Source organism: Mytilus californianus, unplaced genomic scaffold, assembly GCF_021869535.1.
Source record: "Mytilus californianus isolate M0D057914Y unplaced genomic scaffold, xbMytCali1.0.p SCAF_3, whole genome shotgun sequence".
NCBI lineage: Eukaryota > Metazoa > Mollusca > Bivalvia > Mytilida > Mytilidae > Mytilus > Mytilus californianus.
Window position 1 is genome coordinate 86946850 of NW_026262679.1, and position 17124 is coordinate 86963973.

The following is a 17124-nucleotide window of genomic DNA, read 5'->3' on the forward strand; positions in this document are numbered from 1 at the left end:
ATTTTGTGGGTTAATGACGTAGCTGATTTGTAAAAAAGGGCCAGAAAGGGACCTAAAACAATTATTTGTCTGGTTTTAAGACAATAACTTGAGTATAAGTGTATCTCTATTTTAAAAATGTTAGCACAAGGTTCCACGTCACAAGTAGGAATTATGGGCCAAAAAGAGCCTGACAAAAACAATCATTTGTCTGGTTCACAGACAATAACTTGAGTGTAAGTGTATATATCTCTATCAAATTTTAACATAAGATTTCATACCACAATAGGAAGATTGGGATTTATTTTGGAGGTACTTGTCAAAGTTGTTAAGTAATTAGGGACCAAAAAGGGCCCAAAAACAAACATTTTTCATGTTTAAGGACAATAATTTGTGTATAAGAGTCTAGATTTCTATGAAATTTTACCACAAGGTTCCATACTTCAAAAGGAAAGTTGGGATTGATATTTGGGGGGTCATGGCCCGAACCATTTAATAATTAGGGGTCGAAAAGGGAAAAAAAACCCAACTATTTTTCTGGTTTGAGTATAACTTGAGTATAAGTGTATAGATCTCTATTAAATTTTAGCACAAGAATCTGTTTTGTCTACCTCCACTTTCTTTTTTTAGTAATATTTTCTTTACAAAAATAAACTAGATACATAATGTCAGCAGATAAAGAAAAAAAGTGTTTCAAATTACCTTAATTAACCCTTCAAAATTTCCTACTTCAAAAAACCATACCATGCTTCATACCATCAAATTATACAATGGTATAGTAATTTGTACCATACCATCATACCATACCATGGTACCATTCATGCATACCATGGTATGGTGGTATTCATTCCATACCACCATACCATAACACATATCATACCATCGTACCATACCATGTTTTACAGTATGCCGTGTTATAGTGATTGAATGAGACGATTGTCTACTAGTATATCGAGTCAATGACAAGGAAATTCGATAAAAGGTAACTTAAAACTTCATTCCACACTCACTGTGATGGCTTATAACAAAAAGAAAAAAATATACAAGAAAACTGTCAATGATGATAAAACAATGAACATCCACCAGGTTAAGAGATTCTATATATAAAATCAATAAGAAGAATTGTATTTATACGTCAATCAGACAGCAATCCAAAAGCAAAAAACCTCAAAAAGTCACATTCAATTCAACAAGCTTTCAAAAGTACAGATTCTATATCAAAACTCTGAATACATTCAACATAAACAATCAACGGTCTGCCATCAACACCAAATTCTCCAAATAATGCAAAACATTAAGATATGACATACCATAACAATTGAAAAGCTAGGTTCCTGACTTGGACAGGAATATGATTATATATGTAGTAGGGTTAAAGTAACTGTTTATTTTTATGGATCTGAACCTCCCCCCAAAAAAAAACACTATGTACATTAAAGAAGATAAATTGTCACCGTAACAAAAGCACATAATGAATAAAAAACGGAAAAAACAAAGAGGAGTTTACCTGCACTGTGTTTATAATAAAGGGTTACAAAAGATACTTGAGGAGTAATGTGTCAATTACCACTAAAAAGGTAAAACAAAATGCTGTTTGTCTGTGACTTTATTTCATGTTAGATTTGTGATTTTTTTTCTCTGATTTTTTTCCTACCAATTTTATGACTCTTTTCCGTTTATCTATATTATATGTCTATGATGTACGGAAAAAGTCAAAAATTATATGTAATTAATAATACTAGCTGAATGGACAAATGTTTCAGAGTATTTCAACATATTTTGATGACATTCAAGGAAATTGAAAGAATGCATTTGCAAATCCTATAAAGCTTTGGATATATCTGGTGGTTTAAGAATCGTATGGATTTTATACAAATTGTTATTAAACCCATTCGCTTTCTCTGAATGAACTGATTGAATGCATTTTCCAAGATTACAAACAAAATGTTGTGGATATAAATGTTTTTAAAAAGAATTCATTATTATCTAATTAACTGACTTTAATTTATTATTTACAATTCCTGTCAATCGTCTATTATTTTGACAGTTGTAACAATGGAAATTCCATATAGCTTTTGAAAAGAGAGAAACATAGAAGACGAAAAGATTATCCGAATTCCGTTTGATGTCATTAATATCTATATATTACCTAACTATTTGCATTATATTATGAAGATTGAGAGATCAGGAAGATCTAGCCAACACCCTGTGGCCTTTTACCTGAGTTTTTGATGATTTTCATTTGAAAAATTACACTTTAAGCCCTCCATACATATCGAAGATGACATTATTCTGCAAAATCCTTTTGATAGCTTCTGTATATATACAAAGTCTACAAGAATATTAAATTTTATGGATAATAAAAGACCAGGGGGGTCTCACTGTTTTTTCAGCGGTCTCCGGTAGGTTTTCAATATATATGTTGAATATCAAACTGGCACTTTGAGCCCTCCATAAACATAGAAGACGAAAAGTTTACCCAAATTCCGTTTGATGTCATTTATATCTATATATTAACTAACTATCTGCATAATATTATGAAGATTGAGAGATGAGGAATATCTAGCCAACGCCCACGGCCAACTTTCCTGTGTATAGTTTGATTTTAGTCAATCGAAAATATCTCCTTATTTTTTGGTCTTCCATAGTTGTTTCTTTTTATATTTTTAAATCTTACCAAGGTGGCCGTTTGTTTTTGTTTCTTGAAATATCATCTTTTAAGTGTACATCTTTCATTATATTCTATTGATAAAAATCTGTATTTCATACAGAGAAAAATTCGATTTACATAAGGGTTTTAATTTATGATAACTTAAATTGGTCGTAAACAGATTTCCTTCATCTCTTGATTTTTACTCCTATCATGCTTTTAATGTCATCAAAGTTAAAATTTTTATTAAATTCAACTAAGAAAATTTGAATATCGAACCGACGGCTAGCAGCCGGGTGGATATTAAATATCGAATAACGAATATTATTCCACTGTTTAAACATATTATTAGTTTAATCAATATTTGATTGGTTGAGACTATCCCACGTGTCATTGAACAAATCTTCATATTCCATTCTGAGGATCATATTCCCCTCTGAAATGTCGGGATTACTTCGTGCGACGTTACGCGCGGTTAATGTACATAACGTTTTGAACTTCTTATTCTTCTTAAAATAGCGATAGCAAAAATCCTTATCATGTTCAAATTTATTTCAGACGATAAAACAAAAAGACTTATAGTTTAATTTTGATCCTTACTGTTTATCAATGGGTATGTCGTGTTTAGTTTGACTTACAAAAACAAGCGGATAAGAAAAAAAATGTATGCAAAATAATATTTAATGTATTGATAGTAAACAAAGCATAGGCAGTGGAATAAGACATTCATTTCCCTTTGCCTCGGGAGATATGAAGATTTGCTCACCCTCGAAAAATCATATTTCCCTCGGGCAGAGCCCTCGTGAAATATGAATATTCTTGGGTGAACAAATCTTCATATCTCCCTCCGGCACGGGAAATAAATGTATAACGAACCGGCCGCTAACTTCACATACATATTAGAATAAAATATGATCTTTGATTAGCGTACGTTATATATAAAAGCAGTATTCCGTGAATAAGCAAGTGAAGGAATCAGCTCACTCATTGTTCAATGCGTACAGAGTGAATGTGACTGAAGCCTTACTTACATATAACAAGCTGCTGCTCTGTATATACAAATACCTGTGAAGTATAAATATCTGTTAAACTTGAAGAGATAATTGATTATGGTAAGCGAAAACAAGATTTTTTTCAAATATGTCACAACAGAAAAATCAATACTAAAAACTATCTATTAACATTAAGCAATATTTTTAATGCAAGTAATTGCTTTTTTTCTGCCGAAAAAAAAACTAAAATAGTACAAGAGGAACAAACAAATGTTATTGGAAGAAATTAAAGGGAAGAAACTGCATCTCAAAACGTCATCTCGAGAAACTAACTACTTGCAAGTAATTGATTTATGTATGTCAATGCAAGAAGGTCATATAACCTCCTTAGTCAATGTATCGAACCTTTTAAAAATCACGCTGTACATTCCAATGTGTTAATATTACATAGCAATTATCTATCTGTCTTTGCATTGTTCATTAGTGAGTTTATAGTCTTACACTTCTGTATATAATATCACGGCGTCGGGTTTGTTTTTTATTTGTAGAGGAATTAACATAATTGTCACAATAATGCGAAAATCAATAAGCTCAATATAAAGTGGGAAAGCGGAAACCTGAATAGAAAACAGCATTTTTAAAACTAGATGATCTGGAAAACAATCTCATAGAAAATCAAAACATTAAATGCAAAATATCCGCAAAATTTATGAAAGGACCGTTGATAATAGTACAACAGACGAAGTGTACCAAATACTCCAACATGGATTGGCGGCTGGCCATAGTTACATATACTCGCTACGTTCATTATGATACCAAGGGAATAAGTCGGTATGGCTTCAGCTATGCACTTAGCCACGTATTACTAAGAGTTTCACAAGTGTGGCTGCATTTGATGAGGTAAGAAGGGTGGTTTGCTGTTGTTTGTTTTTTGTTTATTTTTTGTTGATATATTTGTTTTGGGGGGAGAGTGTACCCATATGCCACATAGTTCAACTTAGCTATTGTATGCTGGTCATACTATTTTGAGGAACATGTAAATAAGGTCCAGATTGACATGGCTACTTCTATGCAACGTACCACAATTAACATATGTCTTCAGGAGTCTGGCTGCAAAAGGGGGGTTAACCAATATGCCACATAATCCAAATTGATTATTGCCGACTGGCCATAATAGAAGTTTTCCATGTTGTTCATTGTCCAAGTAGCAGTATGTGTAGCCTCTACTAAGTGAAACTTACATTGAACTTTGACCCGATGACCCAAAATTCAATATGCTTCTATCCCTTTCTTTTATCTTCCATCAGTATAAGTTTCATTTCAATCAAGCAAGGGAAACTCAAGCTACCATCCGGAAGCCATTTCAAATAATATATATTTTTGGGTACAGTGCCCCTAAAATCGAAAGTGTCTTCACGCTTCCTTTAACTTTCATATGCGTATAAGTTTCATACCAATCTACGTAGGAAAATCACGTTAACATCCGGAAACAATTTATTTTGGGTCATATTGGCATTACCGTATTGACCATAAAATAAAAAAAAGTTTTCGTTATATCTTACATTTTTATAAGGTAATGTTTCATTCCAATAGACCATATTGCTACTTAATTCAATCCGGAAAAAAACCCAATTTCCTGTTGTGGTAAAGTGTTGTCAAAATAAAGGTCATCAGTAATGATATAAGGGAGGGAAAATTTAAGAAAGGGAACACTTTGAAACTGTGAAAGTTTATGAACCAATTTTTAAAGACAAATAAAAGTAATAAAAATGCATAGTTTGAGGTGTTAACCTGTTAACGGTGGTTTTAAAATGTATCTTTTGAAAAAGTTTTGTGCCCAATGCATGCATAATGATTTTTTAATAAGGACACCAGTTAGCTTCAACTGGTTTGTGACGTCATGAAAAAGTTGTGTAATTCAGGACTTATCCAGATCGAATTAATGTCGATAACTGAAGGTACTTTTTTTTCGTCGTATATTAATCAGCTGAGAACTGTATAAAGTCATTATCAAGAAGTTTATAATAAATGATGAGTTGTACCGATGTCACTTCATGTTTGACATTACTTTGTATTTCTTATATGTACTGAGCAAGAAATATTGCGTCATTGTCTAATAAAAAGTGGGTATATACTTTGCAGTTCTTTTTATATATAATATTAAAGAAAAAAAGCTAAAATAACGATCAGAGGAACATGAGGCCAGTTCTACGTGAATTATCTGATCAGCTGTTGAGGGGTTATAAAATTTGATTTACGATTTAAATATGTAAGCACGGGAGATTTAAAGCAAAGTCATGAGGTATGTGCATGTAAACTTGGGATGTATTTTTGTCTAGTATATAAGATGCCTGGATGTTTGCCTCATTGGCCGACCGCGTGATGCCTTTATAGCCAGTCAAGGTCGTTAAACATGTTAAACACTCACGTTGTTTTTAATGCCGTTAGGTAAACCATCTCTCATTTGTTTCATAATTGTGTATGTCTGGATACATGACTATGCGTATAAACATTTATTTGTGCATGTAAAATATTTCGATTTTCAATTGCCGGTGTGTACAATAATATCTCTACATACTCTTTTGTGATAAAATGTCGAAAGTTAGATAATTTGTAATTTCTAATATTTGATTTTAAACATGACTGGTACGTAACAAGGCTTTGTAAAACATAAATGAAATATATTTAAATATTTATTCCACCACTTGACTACAGTTTTACATGTATATTGATTGCATATTTAATTCAAACTGAGTGTCAATAGAAACGCAACACCTAAATGAATTTTCTGATTTTTAAGTATTTATACTAATATCATCTTTTATGGATGTTGCCGTATCGTCCTAAGATTTTACAGACCAGTGAAGATTTACATAAAGAACATTTCTTGCAATTGTCAGTTGGTTTCGTATCTTAATATTATAACGGGAAACAATTCAATTTCTCAATTTTTAAAGGGGCATTAGCTTCGAGACATATATAAAACAAAATATGATTTTCTTTTGTTCAATCATTGATGGAAGTGATATAGTGAAATACTAATTCGCTTTTAGCAGCCAATTTGGTTCAATTGTCAAAATAAGCTAAGAACCATCGCTGATGAATTATTCACTTGAAAGTGAATAATTCGACCTCATTGAATCTGTATTCATGTGATCCCCAACTTAATTCCTTAGCTGGAGATGGGTTACGCATGTATTCAGCTATTAAAAGAAAAAGAATGTCAACATTGAAAGTGAAACAAGGATGAAGCAATTGGTTGACTGATTCTATCCACAATAAATCATTCTTATACAGGTTAAAACGATTATAAATATACTTTTTAACCTACAATATTAAATCAAACAGACCTTGAAAAATCCAATTGCACGTGGTCGCTATCTGTTTATATTTATATTTATGTTTATATCGGGTTATATGACCGTCGGCAGTCTTCGGACGTATCTCGATGGTTAATTAGATGACGTCTAGATAAAAAAATACACACGAAATGTTGATACTTATTATCGACTCCATGCATGTTTAATTTAGATTTTTTGTAATTTGGACATACGTTTTAGTATGTTATAAATCAAGCATGAGAATTTGAGTCAAATCGGTGAACATTAATTGGACAGCTAATGCCCTTTAAGTAAAACTTTTTATTTTCACTTCGACGAAAATGAATCTCTTCAAGAAAGAATATAAAAATTGAGAAAGTGGCCCAGTATGATCACTTTTCCTGAGAGTAATGATTCTGACGCCTAAAGGACTGATCGAAAGTTTTCGAACAGAAGACAATGTGAGACCAAACTTATAAATTGACGCGAAGCTTAATGTTCGAGGAATACAATATCAAAACGATTTTGTATCGTTATTTAAAATTGGACAGAAAGCTTCTATCCATACGATGTGTTGTGTCGATATGGCACTCAGAATTTTTTTTTACCCTTTTACGATATATATTCATATACAAATTTATACAACGCTTGTAAAACGATCACTCCTAAGTATAATGTTTAATGAAATAAATGTACAATTCTTAAATTTTATATTCAATTTGGAAAATATTTCCTAGATATATATTGAAGAACTTCATTTGTAATTTGAAGAGCTTGGATAGCGTTGTCTCTTGAATATCGATCTGCTGGAATAGTACCCTGATGATCTGGGTATCGCAAAAGATTGACGTCTTTCAGTATTCCTTTCAGTTGAAGAGCCAAATCTGTCAGTCTACCATCGGAATCGGGTATATTATCAGTCAAGTTGTGTGAAAACACCAAACTGTCATAATCAGTGGCACATCTTGCACTTTTAATTGCCTTTTCTGCAGCCTGTAAGATGACAATTATTATTTACAGTATAGAAATTCTTTGTAATATAGTTCATTTTTTTCTTTATCTTAAAAATGAAATTCTTTTTTCTTCATATGCTATTTCTTAATCTTGAAGAAGCCTAATTGTAAGTGTTAAAACATTTCATGAAGGTTTAATAAAGTTACTTATGTTTAAAAAAATGTTATTCCAGACTTTATGTATTTGTTCACTTCAAACGAACTAAGTCAACTTATCTGTAAAATACGGAAAAATACAACAAAATATAAAACTTTGATTCAGACATTATCTCTCAATCATAAAATGTTTTCTGCCAAGTTTCATTCAATGAAGGTTTGATAAAGTTATTTGGTGTCTAAAAATCGTTTAACCCAATATTTTAATTGCCAAAAACTAGGTCCTTTTATCAATAAAATACGAATATGAAAAACAATTTTTTTATTGGGATACTGTCTTTCGATCATAAAAAGCTTTTGTCCATTTCCCCTAAAATTCCATGAAGGTTTGACAAAGTACTAAGTAACTGATGTCTGAAAAACTTTAACCTTAGACTGTATCTTAATGTTAACTGCGCAAAAAAAAATCATTTCATTTATCAGTAAAATACTGTGGAAATAAGACAATATTTTCAAACTTTTATTCTTGAAAATATCGTTTGATCATAAAAATGTTTCTGTCTAAGTTGCATAAAATTCCAAGAATTATCTAAGGTTTGACAAAGTTATGAAACTTTAAACACAGACTGAACCTAAATTTCACAATGCCGACGACGGAATTTAGGATCGCTATGACTCGTTTTTGCTACACAATGTTGCAGGCTCGACAACAATGAATATGACATGCTTATTCAAATATACATCTAAGTGGTCTTGGGATGTTGTACTCGAAGACTCTAGTGTGGAAGCTCATAGATCTGACCTCATATATCTAATTGTTAAACCAAAGATATGGCCATTGGTACATAACGCAACACCAAAGGACAAATAAATTAATTTGTTTGTTAGCATCCAAACCAAATAAGGTCAACAATTGCATTATGTTGCTAGTACTTTAATTACAGTAATAAAGATAAGTTTTTATACAAGTAAAAAACATTTAAATCATTAGCATTTGGTGGATAGCTACCCATGGATATGCCAGAAGCGATATCTACCCCTTATCCTAGATATAAAACGGTTTCAGTGCACAAGACGCGTTTTTTTTTTTCAGAAAAAGAAATCGAATTGATTTTGAGATTCTTTCCTTTGGACTCCATCCTTACTCTACGTATATGTTCCGGACCATAAAAGTATGTGAACCATACGCGTATAATCATGACCATACGAGTATAGTTTTTATACTTATATGTGTAAGACCATACGCGTATGGTCCAGGTAATTAAGACGATGAAGGTTAAATAAGCATGTATATAGTAAGACTTAGTACTTACTATGTAAATCCTTTAAGTTGGTTTAACGTTTAATACTGTAACATAAATTTTATTGAGTATGACACATTGATTTGACATAAAAGAGGTATACTAATTTATAAATTTGAAATTTTGGAAGAATTTATAAAAATGTACACATATTATTTAAATTTTGATCCTTAAAATCATTATTATGCCATGATACGGTAATAATCATTTTCATGATGAAATAAATAAATTGACAATGAATGACCCAGTAAATTCAATTCACAAGTTAAAAGTATACTAAATTTATTTATTTGTGGTCCATTTGTCCTGACGAATGAATTTGGAAGACAACTTCAAGAAATATCTAAATCAAATATTAAACAAAATGTTAACTGTTTTACTAATGCACGCTTTTAATTGACAATTTCATAACTAGCGAAGGCTCTAACCCAGATGCAGAAAATATGTCTCAGATGAAAAATTTCGGTTAGTTAGGTGTATCGTTTTGGCTTTGGAGAACGAGATGTGTGTACCTGGTTAAAGAAAATAAATGTGTATCTTTGCTATTTTTTTTTTCATATGAAATAATGAAATTTCAGGACAATATTTCAAAACGTGTTTGTTTCGGGTTTTGTTCTTTGTGCCGTCGCATAATTAAAAGCACACAAGTAGGAATATAAATGAGCATGCAATATTGGATAAAGTTTGCATATTCGGAAAAAAATACCTATATGGTTAAAATACTCCGGTCCGCTCAGTTAATAATTAAATGAGTATATACTCATATGGATGGTCCGACCACATGACTATACGCACATGGTCATTATTATACGCCCATTGTCCAAATACTCATATTGTTCGGAACATATACACATAAAATACTCTAGTCTTATTTATCACTGTTTGTTTATAGACATAAAATATTCAAGTTTTATTTACACACATGTATACAGTTTCATAGATCGCGGAAGCCGCATTTGTACCGTTAATGTTATATACATATATATATATATATATGTATGTGTGTAAATTTAGTTGAAGATTGAATTTTTCTTTGGCTATGGTTATACTATTTTGAAACCGCATACTATAAAAAAAAACAGCAAAGAAGAAAGGCGTTTCTGAAAAAATGATTACCTGCTGACATTGAATACAAATCCAGTTATAACCCTTGAAGGGGATGCTCTCAATCCCAGCAAAGGTAATTGTGCCAGCCTTGAAATCATAATTTGCTTGTTCTAACCATTTTCGTCCTAAATGTATTTGTGGATTAGGTTTCCCACTGCAATGAAAATTTCTTGCAGAATTTGAAGTACTGTGATAACTCGAACTATATGCAAATCCTGATGACTTATATGCAGACGATTGGCTGCTTTCACCCTTGGTTTCATTTTCAGAACATTCTGTATAAATTTCCAGAATTTCGTCTTCAGGAATAGGATCTGATCCGTTGAACTTATCACCGGCATTTATTTTGTAACACAAACTTCCAAATATATGTGAAATACTCGTGATAATAACATATATGTATTGGACATTTCCGTCTATATTGCAGTTGTTCCGAGGGTATTTCATAACTGCATATTCTTTGACTGTAATGGGTCGCAATGCCATACGAATAAATGAGTGCAAGTCCTCTGGAACAAACGAGCCAGGACAAGGAAACCAAGCTTCATTTAAAACCGCACCTTCAATAAAAGGAATACCAATTTGTGTTAACCTTTCCTGAATTACATTTAATTGAGCATGCACTTTATTTAGGATTTTTAGTAAAGTGCCACGTAAAAACTTATAATTGCAAATGATCCGAATCACTTCTTCAAGTTGAACGTCATAAGTTTGCAACCAATCATTTGTCCTCAAGGTCATGTCATCTATGTACATCAGATCATCTGGTTCCAAGTAGAAGCATACTTTTTCTGTAGTCGAGCACTCTCGCCCATCTTCATCTACCAAAGATGTTTTTAACTCTGATACTGCCAATAGACGTACACGCCTCAGTTTAGCAAAGACTGTCTTCATTGTACTTGTATTAAAGTCGTTTTTCAATAACTGCTGGTCATGTTTAACAAATCTTAAAACAGCAGTTATAAAAGTATCACTGGTAAGACATTCCTGAAGATCCAAGACAGTTTGACTCTCTTTTAAAGGGAACGATGTCAATTTTTCTGTAAGAATTGACTTTATTGATATCGGGTGGTGTTTTGCTGGCAACATCGAGAACAAATCATATAACTCATCTACGTTAAAGCCAAAACAGTCAAGTCTTGCTATCAAAGATAAGTTGGTGTTTCCTTTCAAGCTTTCTCGAGGAATTTCTAAGCTGTCGTAATATAAGTTATTTGATGGCATCAAAACATTCGTTTCTGATAACAGGTACAAAACGTTCACTTCAAGTTCTGTAAAAGGACTTTCGAGATTTTGCAACGATTTCATTAGTCCCTGCATAGCTTTTTTCGTACAGTGAATTTCTTTAGGGCTGAGATTCCTTTCTCTGGTATGTTGGTAAATTTGCTCTAATACTTTACAGTACGAATTTATATTTGGATCAGTTCTCATACCAAGTTTTGCAAACAGTTCATGGTAAGTTCCATATTCAATTGGCAATTTAACCAAATAAGGAACTATCTCATCATTTTCTACAAAATTTACGATTAATTGATTTGCTCTAACAAATTTCTTATATTTCCTAACATGCACAATCGGAATGCAGATAACATTACTAATTTTATCGAGATGTTTGCTGAAATATTCGTATACAGAGCTAAAAACGTCTTTAATAAAACTCTGATCATGTTCCTCACAGGTCTTCACTAACTTCAGACATATATTTTTAGCGTGTTGTACTACAGTTAGAAAATCAGGATCCCTAATATTCAATTGTTTTTCAATTTTGCTATTATATGGCATGGCATAACTTGGTAAAATGTCGGCTGAAGTCCACGCCAGATTGCGACAATGATTAGAAATTGCAGTTTTATAGGAAATTAGTCTAAGGCCGGTTCTGTACGACGGGTGAATTTTTTCATAACGGTGTTCGTTTTTCTCTACTGCTATAAATTTAATTACGGATAATTCAGATAAAAAATGAACATGTATTGGACTAGTTTGTACATAATTTAGGAATTCATTCAAAATCATCTCACTTCGAGAGTATGTCTCTTTTTGCAACCCTGAATCTGCAATTCTTTTCGCAAATCGATGTATGATATCTTCAGACATCTGAATTTTCAAACCAGCAGTGATCATAAAATTTCTCCAGCATATGGTGTTAAACGGATGTGGTAGAAACTCAGGTGTTGTACACATGGTTGAAAATAACTCATTGTTTTTGTCAAAAAAATCACTGACCTTCTGAAAACTATTTCCATTGTAAATCAAACTTGCTGCGGGTAAAAGAGGACTTAAATTTAGGTCATGAAGAAGGTTGTCTCTAATAAATTCCAAGTGAATAATTCTATTCCTCTCGTCTGATATGTAATGGAAATGCTTCAGAATGAAATTACCGTACAAAGTCCCAGCATTTATCATCTCACATTGGAGTAGTTCATATAAAATTGAAACATGAAGACCTTTAAAATCTTGCAGCACTAGTATGTTTAAATTATCAAATAAATCTAACAATCCATTTGTCGGTATTTTAATCTTATTATCAAATATTAAAAGTCTCTTTCCTGACACAGATAGAGTGCCCCTATCTAATGTTGGAAACAATGGCAAATCTTTTAATTTCTGAATTTGTTCTCGGTTGTCGGAACAGATGTCTTTAATGAGGTACATAAGAACAACCATGCATTGTTCGCTCGTTAATTTTGAACCAGGATTAATTTCTTTTCGCCAGTAATGTAGACATTTCAGTGTTGTATCTATATCATGATATTTTGCTTGCAGATCAAGCAACACTCTAGACTTTATACAGGATGTAGGTAGAGACATTGTCGATAAAACTGAATGCAGTTTCGGGTTGACGTTGAAGGTGTTGATGTCAATTGTATAGCGACACATTTTAACGGGAAAGAGCCATTCGATAGACATTAAATTCACTGGCAATAAACACCACTGAGACAGATCCGTGAGAGGCAAACGTTCGGAATCGATATATGTCCAAAAACCATTGAACCACTGACGACAATCACTTTCAACCATGCGGCGAGGTTTATCAAGTTTATATGTACCTATTTCTAATGTTTTCGGTAGAAGTTCAGCAAATTTGTCTATACTCAAAACTATAAAATGGTCTCTGTATATATTGAAAATTTCTAAAAGTGATTTGTGTACGAATTTTTCTGCAGACTTTGGAAGTAAATAATAAAACTCCGTCAATATAAGATCATTTCTGTCTTTGATATCTAAAATATCACTCATTTGATTTAACAACAAAGGAGCACCACAACATATGTCCCATTTTTTTTCTTTTAGACAATATTTCAATATTTGTTTAATCTGGTCAACTAGTTTTAATTTATTGAAGCTGTCTTTTTCAAATCTACCTCGTACATTTAGTTTGTATGATTTGAAAAAATCTAATGTTGCCTTTGGAGATATACTCTCAATGCATATGCAAATTTGTGTAGTTGGAATATGAGCAGAGTCAGACTGTTCGGTATATTTTGCATGATGAAAAGTACATACATTTAACAAAGTATCTTTCACAACCATTGGTGAGCAAGTCAACTTCATCCCCAATTCGACGCAAATTGTTCGAAAACTACAAGCGTCCTCGGAGTTTATTTGGTCGGATAGATCGTCAATTAATACGGGCATCTCTCTTTTAATCTGCCGACATGCCCACTTCGTTGTTTGCAAGTATTCATACAAATATGATTTAACATATGAGCTGGATGTAATACTTGGGCATATCGGAAATATTTCCAATCTTCGTGTTTTGCTTTGTAGAAACAAATAGTAGATAAGTTCTCTCCAAAAATAACTTTTTGCCTCATTGAAAACGGGAATAAATTTTAAGTAGTGTCCAATATTATACTGGCGAGAGGAAATTTCTTTCATGTACTCAAAGCAACTTGCGTAAGCATAAGCTATGTTGAAACGAATAAGCTCTAAGTTCCAAATACCACGAACATCGCTAATAAACTCTACATCAGAGCCCCACAGCTTATTTCTTGACATATCAACACAAAAATGTCCATTCACGTGACCGGTTAGTCCCGTTTCTATATTCAATGGTAATAAACAAAATGCTTTTGATTTGAATTTCTTTGTGCCTGCTGTCGGCAATATCCTAATGGCGACCCCACCTCTTGGTATTATAGAAATTTCTTTCTCTTGAAGACTTGTTTTTAGTCGATGGTCTATCATTTCTGGTTCGCTGAAACCCAATGCTTGGACAACCAACCATATTGATTCTTTACCTAGTAAACTTTTTATTTCGTGAAAATATCGAAACTCCTCTATGCAAATCGACTTTATGTCAATGGAAGGTTGCTTTAACATATCATTATATTCTTTGAAACGTTTCTTAAAATTAAGATGAGTCCTTTGTATATCTACGGAATGTGAAAGCTCTACTCTGTTCAGAATGACGTGTGTTCCTTGCTGATTTACATACGACAACGTTATTTTTTTAATGTTAAGTAGAAAGAGCAAACTTTCTTCAATATCGCAGTTCATATCTGAAAGTAGCCTTTTCATGTCAGAATGTGTGAAGGGTGTGTTCCTGATGTCAGAGCTTCTAGTCATTTCCACATTTCTCAAAGGCAAACGAAACCAAGTACCATGCTCCCTTTTAAGCTCTGTAGTAGTTAGGAAAGTATTAAAAACATCAGGGTATATTTCAATTAGTTTTTGTAGTTTCATTAACATACCTGGATTATCAAATCTTGCTGTCGGTGCATATCGACAATGTGGATCAAGTACACAATACATTCCACCTAAAGCAGCATGGTCCCCTTTAGACATAAAGGCTGGTGCGTCTGTTATGTGGTATACTGCGTTGAAGCCAATTCCAAATTGTCCTGTCTTCATCGGCTCCCCGCTTTTACTACCAATACCAAGTTTTTGTATTCCTTCCTTATCATTCTCGGTAAAACATGCATCATTAAAAACACATAAGGAAGGTCCATGAAGGACTTTCCAATTATCACTGAAAATAGTTTCAGTTTGATGTTGACGCATATCGTACAAAAAATGAACTTCGGAGGCACCAGCATCATCAGCATTTTGAAGAATTTCTTTCAAGACCGAATGATTTTTTGGATAATTTTGTAATATACTTTTTAGTCGAGTTACTAGTTCCTCTCGCTGTCCAAACGGAATGGCGGTAGTATCCATAGGTAGATACATATTTCCCGTAACTCCAATATAGGTTACATATTTCTTCTTTAGATCCGGACGTTGTTCACAAAATTCTAATATACCCCCTTCTGTTGGATATTTGATATAACTTCCGATAATATCAGCATCATCGAGGATTGAGTTTGGGTTTAAAATTGCAATGCCTTCAGCTTCAAGCATGGCTATGATATCGACTGGCAATGGTTTAGACATACTAAACCCTTTGCCTTTATACTCTTTAACAATATAATCTCCTTTGAGGATGTTAAAATTTTCTATGCATGTTTCGTCTGCAGTCAGTTGTGGTATTAATGGTATATTATCGAAAGATCCCATTTTGCTTGTCCGATTTTTATGAGTTAGATTTTTATAACGAGTTATCATTTTCCACACATCAGCGATCCAAACTTTATTAAGAGGCGATGGTTTGCATTTTGGAATGTACTTCCCCTTTTCGGAGATGTAGCAATGGTTATTAAAAACATATGTTAACAACGAGGAAATGTCTTCAAGTTTCAACGTTGTCAACTGAAACATATCTGTAATTGATAAAAAAAAAAATACTTGTCTATAATTGATAAAAAAAAATCATGTAACTATGTAACAAACTAAAATTTCAATAAGCAATATTATTGTGGTTTAAAGTGGCATCAGCTACAATTTCGACAATATGAGTTGAAAATTAATAATGCACTTTGTGTGTTTTGTTTTTAAAATTCACAAGAACGGAATATTGAACTAAGATTCACTATAAGTAGTCATTTTTGTTTAATACTGTCCATATAAGTTATAATAAAAACTTCGCTGATGCATAAATATTATTGTAATACGAGATATTAATTGAATTTATTCGACCTCATTTTGATCAGTATGCACGCGACCTATGATGTGACCTCGGTTGAAGATTGATTGCTTTTGTGCTTAACGAGCTTATATTGAAAAGACTATCAAGTGAGAAGTTAAATTGGATAAACCAACAGGAAGACCGAATTCGTTGACTTATTCTCCCCGCAAAATATCATGTTTATACAGGTAAAACGATGATTTACAGTCGGGTTTTAATTCCGTGACAAAAACCAAACAGAACTAGGATCATCGTCATTATACTATTGCACGTGCTTATCTGTCTACTTATATCTATATCGGGGTCACATATCCATCGGCAATTTTTAAGAGGTCGTGTCGATGGTTAAGGATGTAGTTAGGTAAAATTAATAAAAGCTTGAATTTAAAATTGATACTATAAGTCAGAAGAGCATTAGTTAGGGAATAAAATAACCTAAAAATATTAATAGGTTATGGAACTCCTTTTTGGGATATTTGATTTTTTTAAAATGGTTGGAAAAGGCTGACTCGTTCTTTAACCTTTAACTTAGCATTGGCATTTTTTTGGGTCTCAAATCGTCAAAAAAAAATCTAGAATCTGTATAAATTTTGGTAATTACCTTTTTATGAGCTGTTAAAGTCTTCTATGAAATAAAAAAATTGGGTGAAATTGGGCAA

At 32.5% G+C, this 17124-nt stretch overlaps 1 protein-coding gene across 7 annotated transcripts in view; it reads right to left on the minus strand.

Moving 5' to 3' along the window:
• Positions 1–17124, minus strand: part of LOC127735303 (sacsin-like) — a 225489-nt gene that overhangs the window by 189290 nt on the left and 19075 nt on the right. For 3 of the 7 annotated variants that reach the window (XM_052245434.1, XM_052245436.1, XM_052245433.1), the window contains 2 exons: positions 10468–16160; positions 6302–7934 (listed from right to left, as the gene is read on the minus strand). The exons of 2 other annotated variants lie outside the window; for them this stretch is intronic. In XM_052245434.1, coding sequence (XP_052101394.1) covers positions 7656–7934; positions 10468–16160 — 5972 coding nt within the window. In that variant the 3' untranslated portion in view covers positions 6302–7655. Of the gene's footprint in view, positions 1–6301; positions 7935–10467; positions 16161–17124 lie in introns of those variants that run through there. 2 more of the 7 variants (XM_052245437.1, XM_052245439.1) reach the window with 2 other exon arrangements.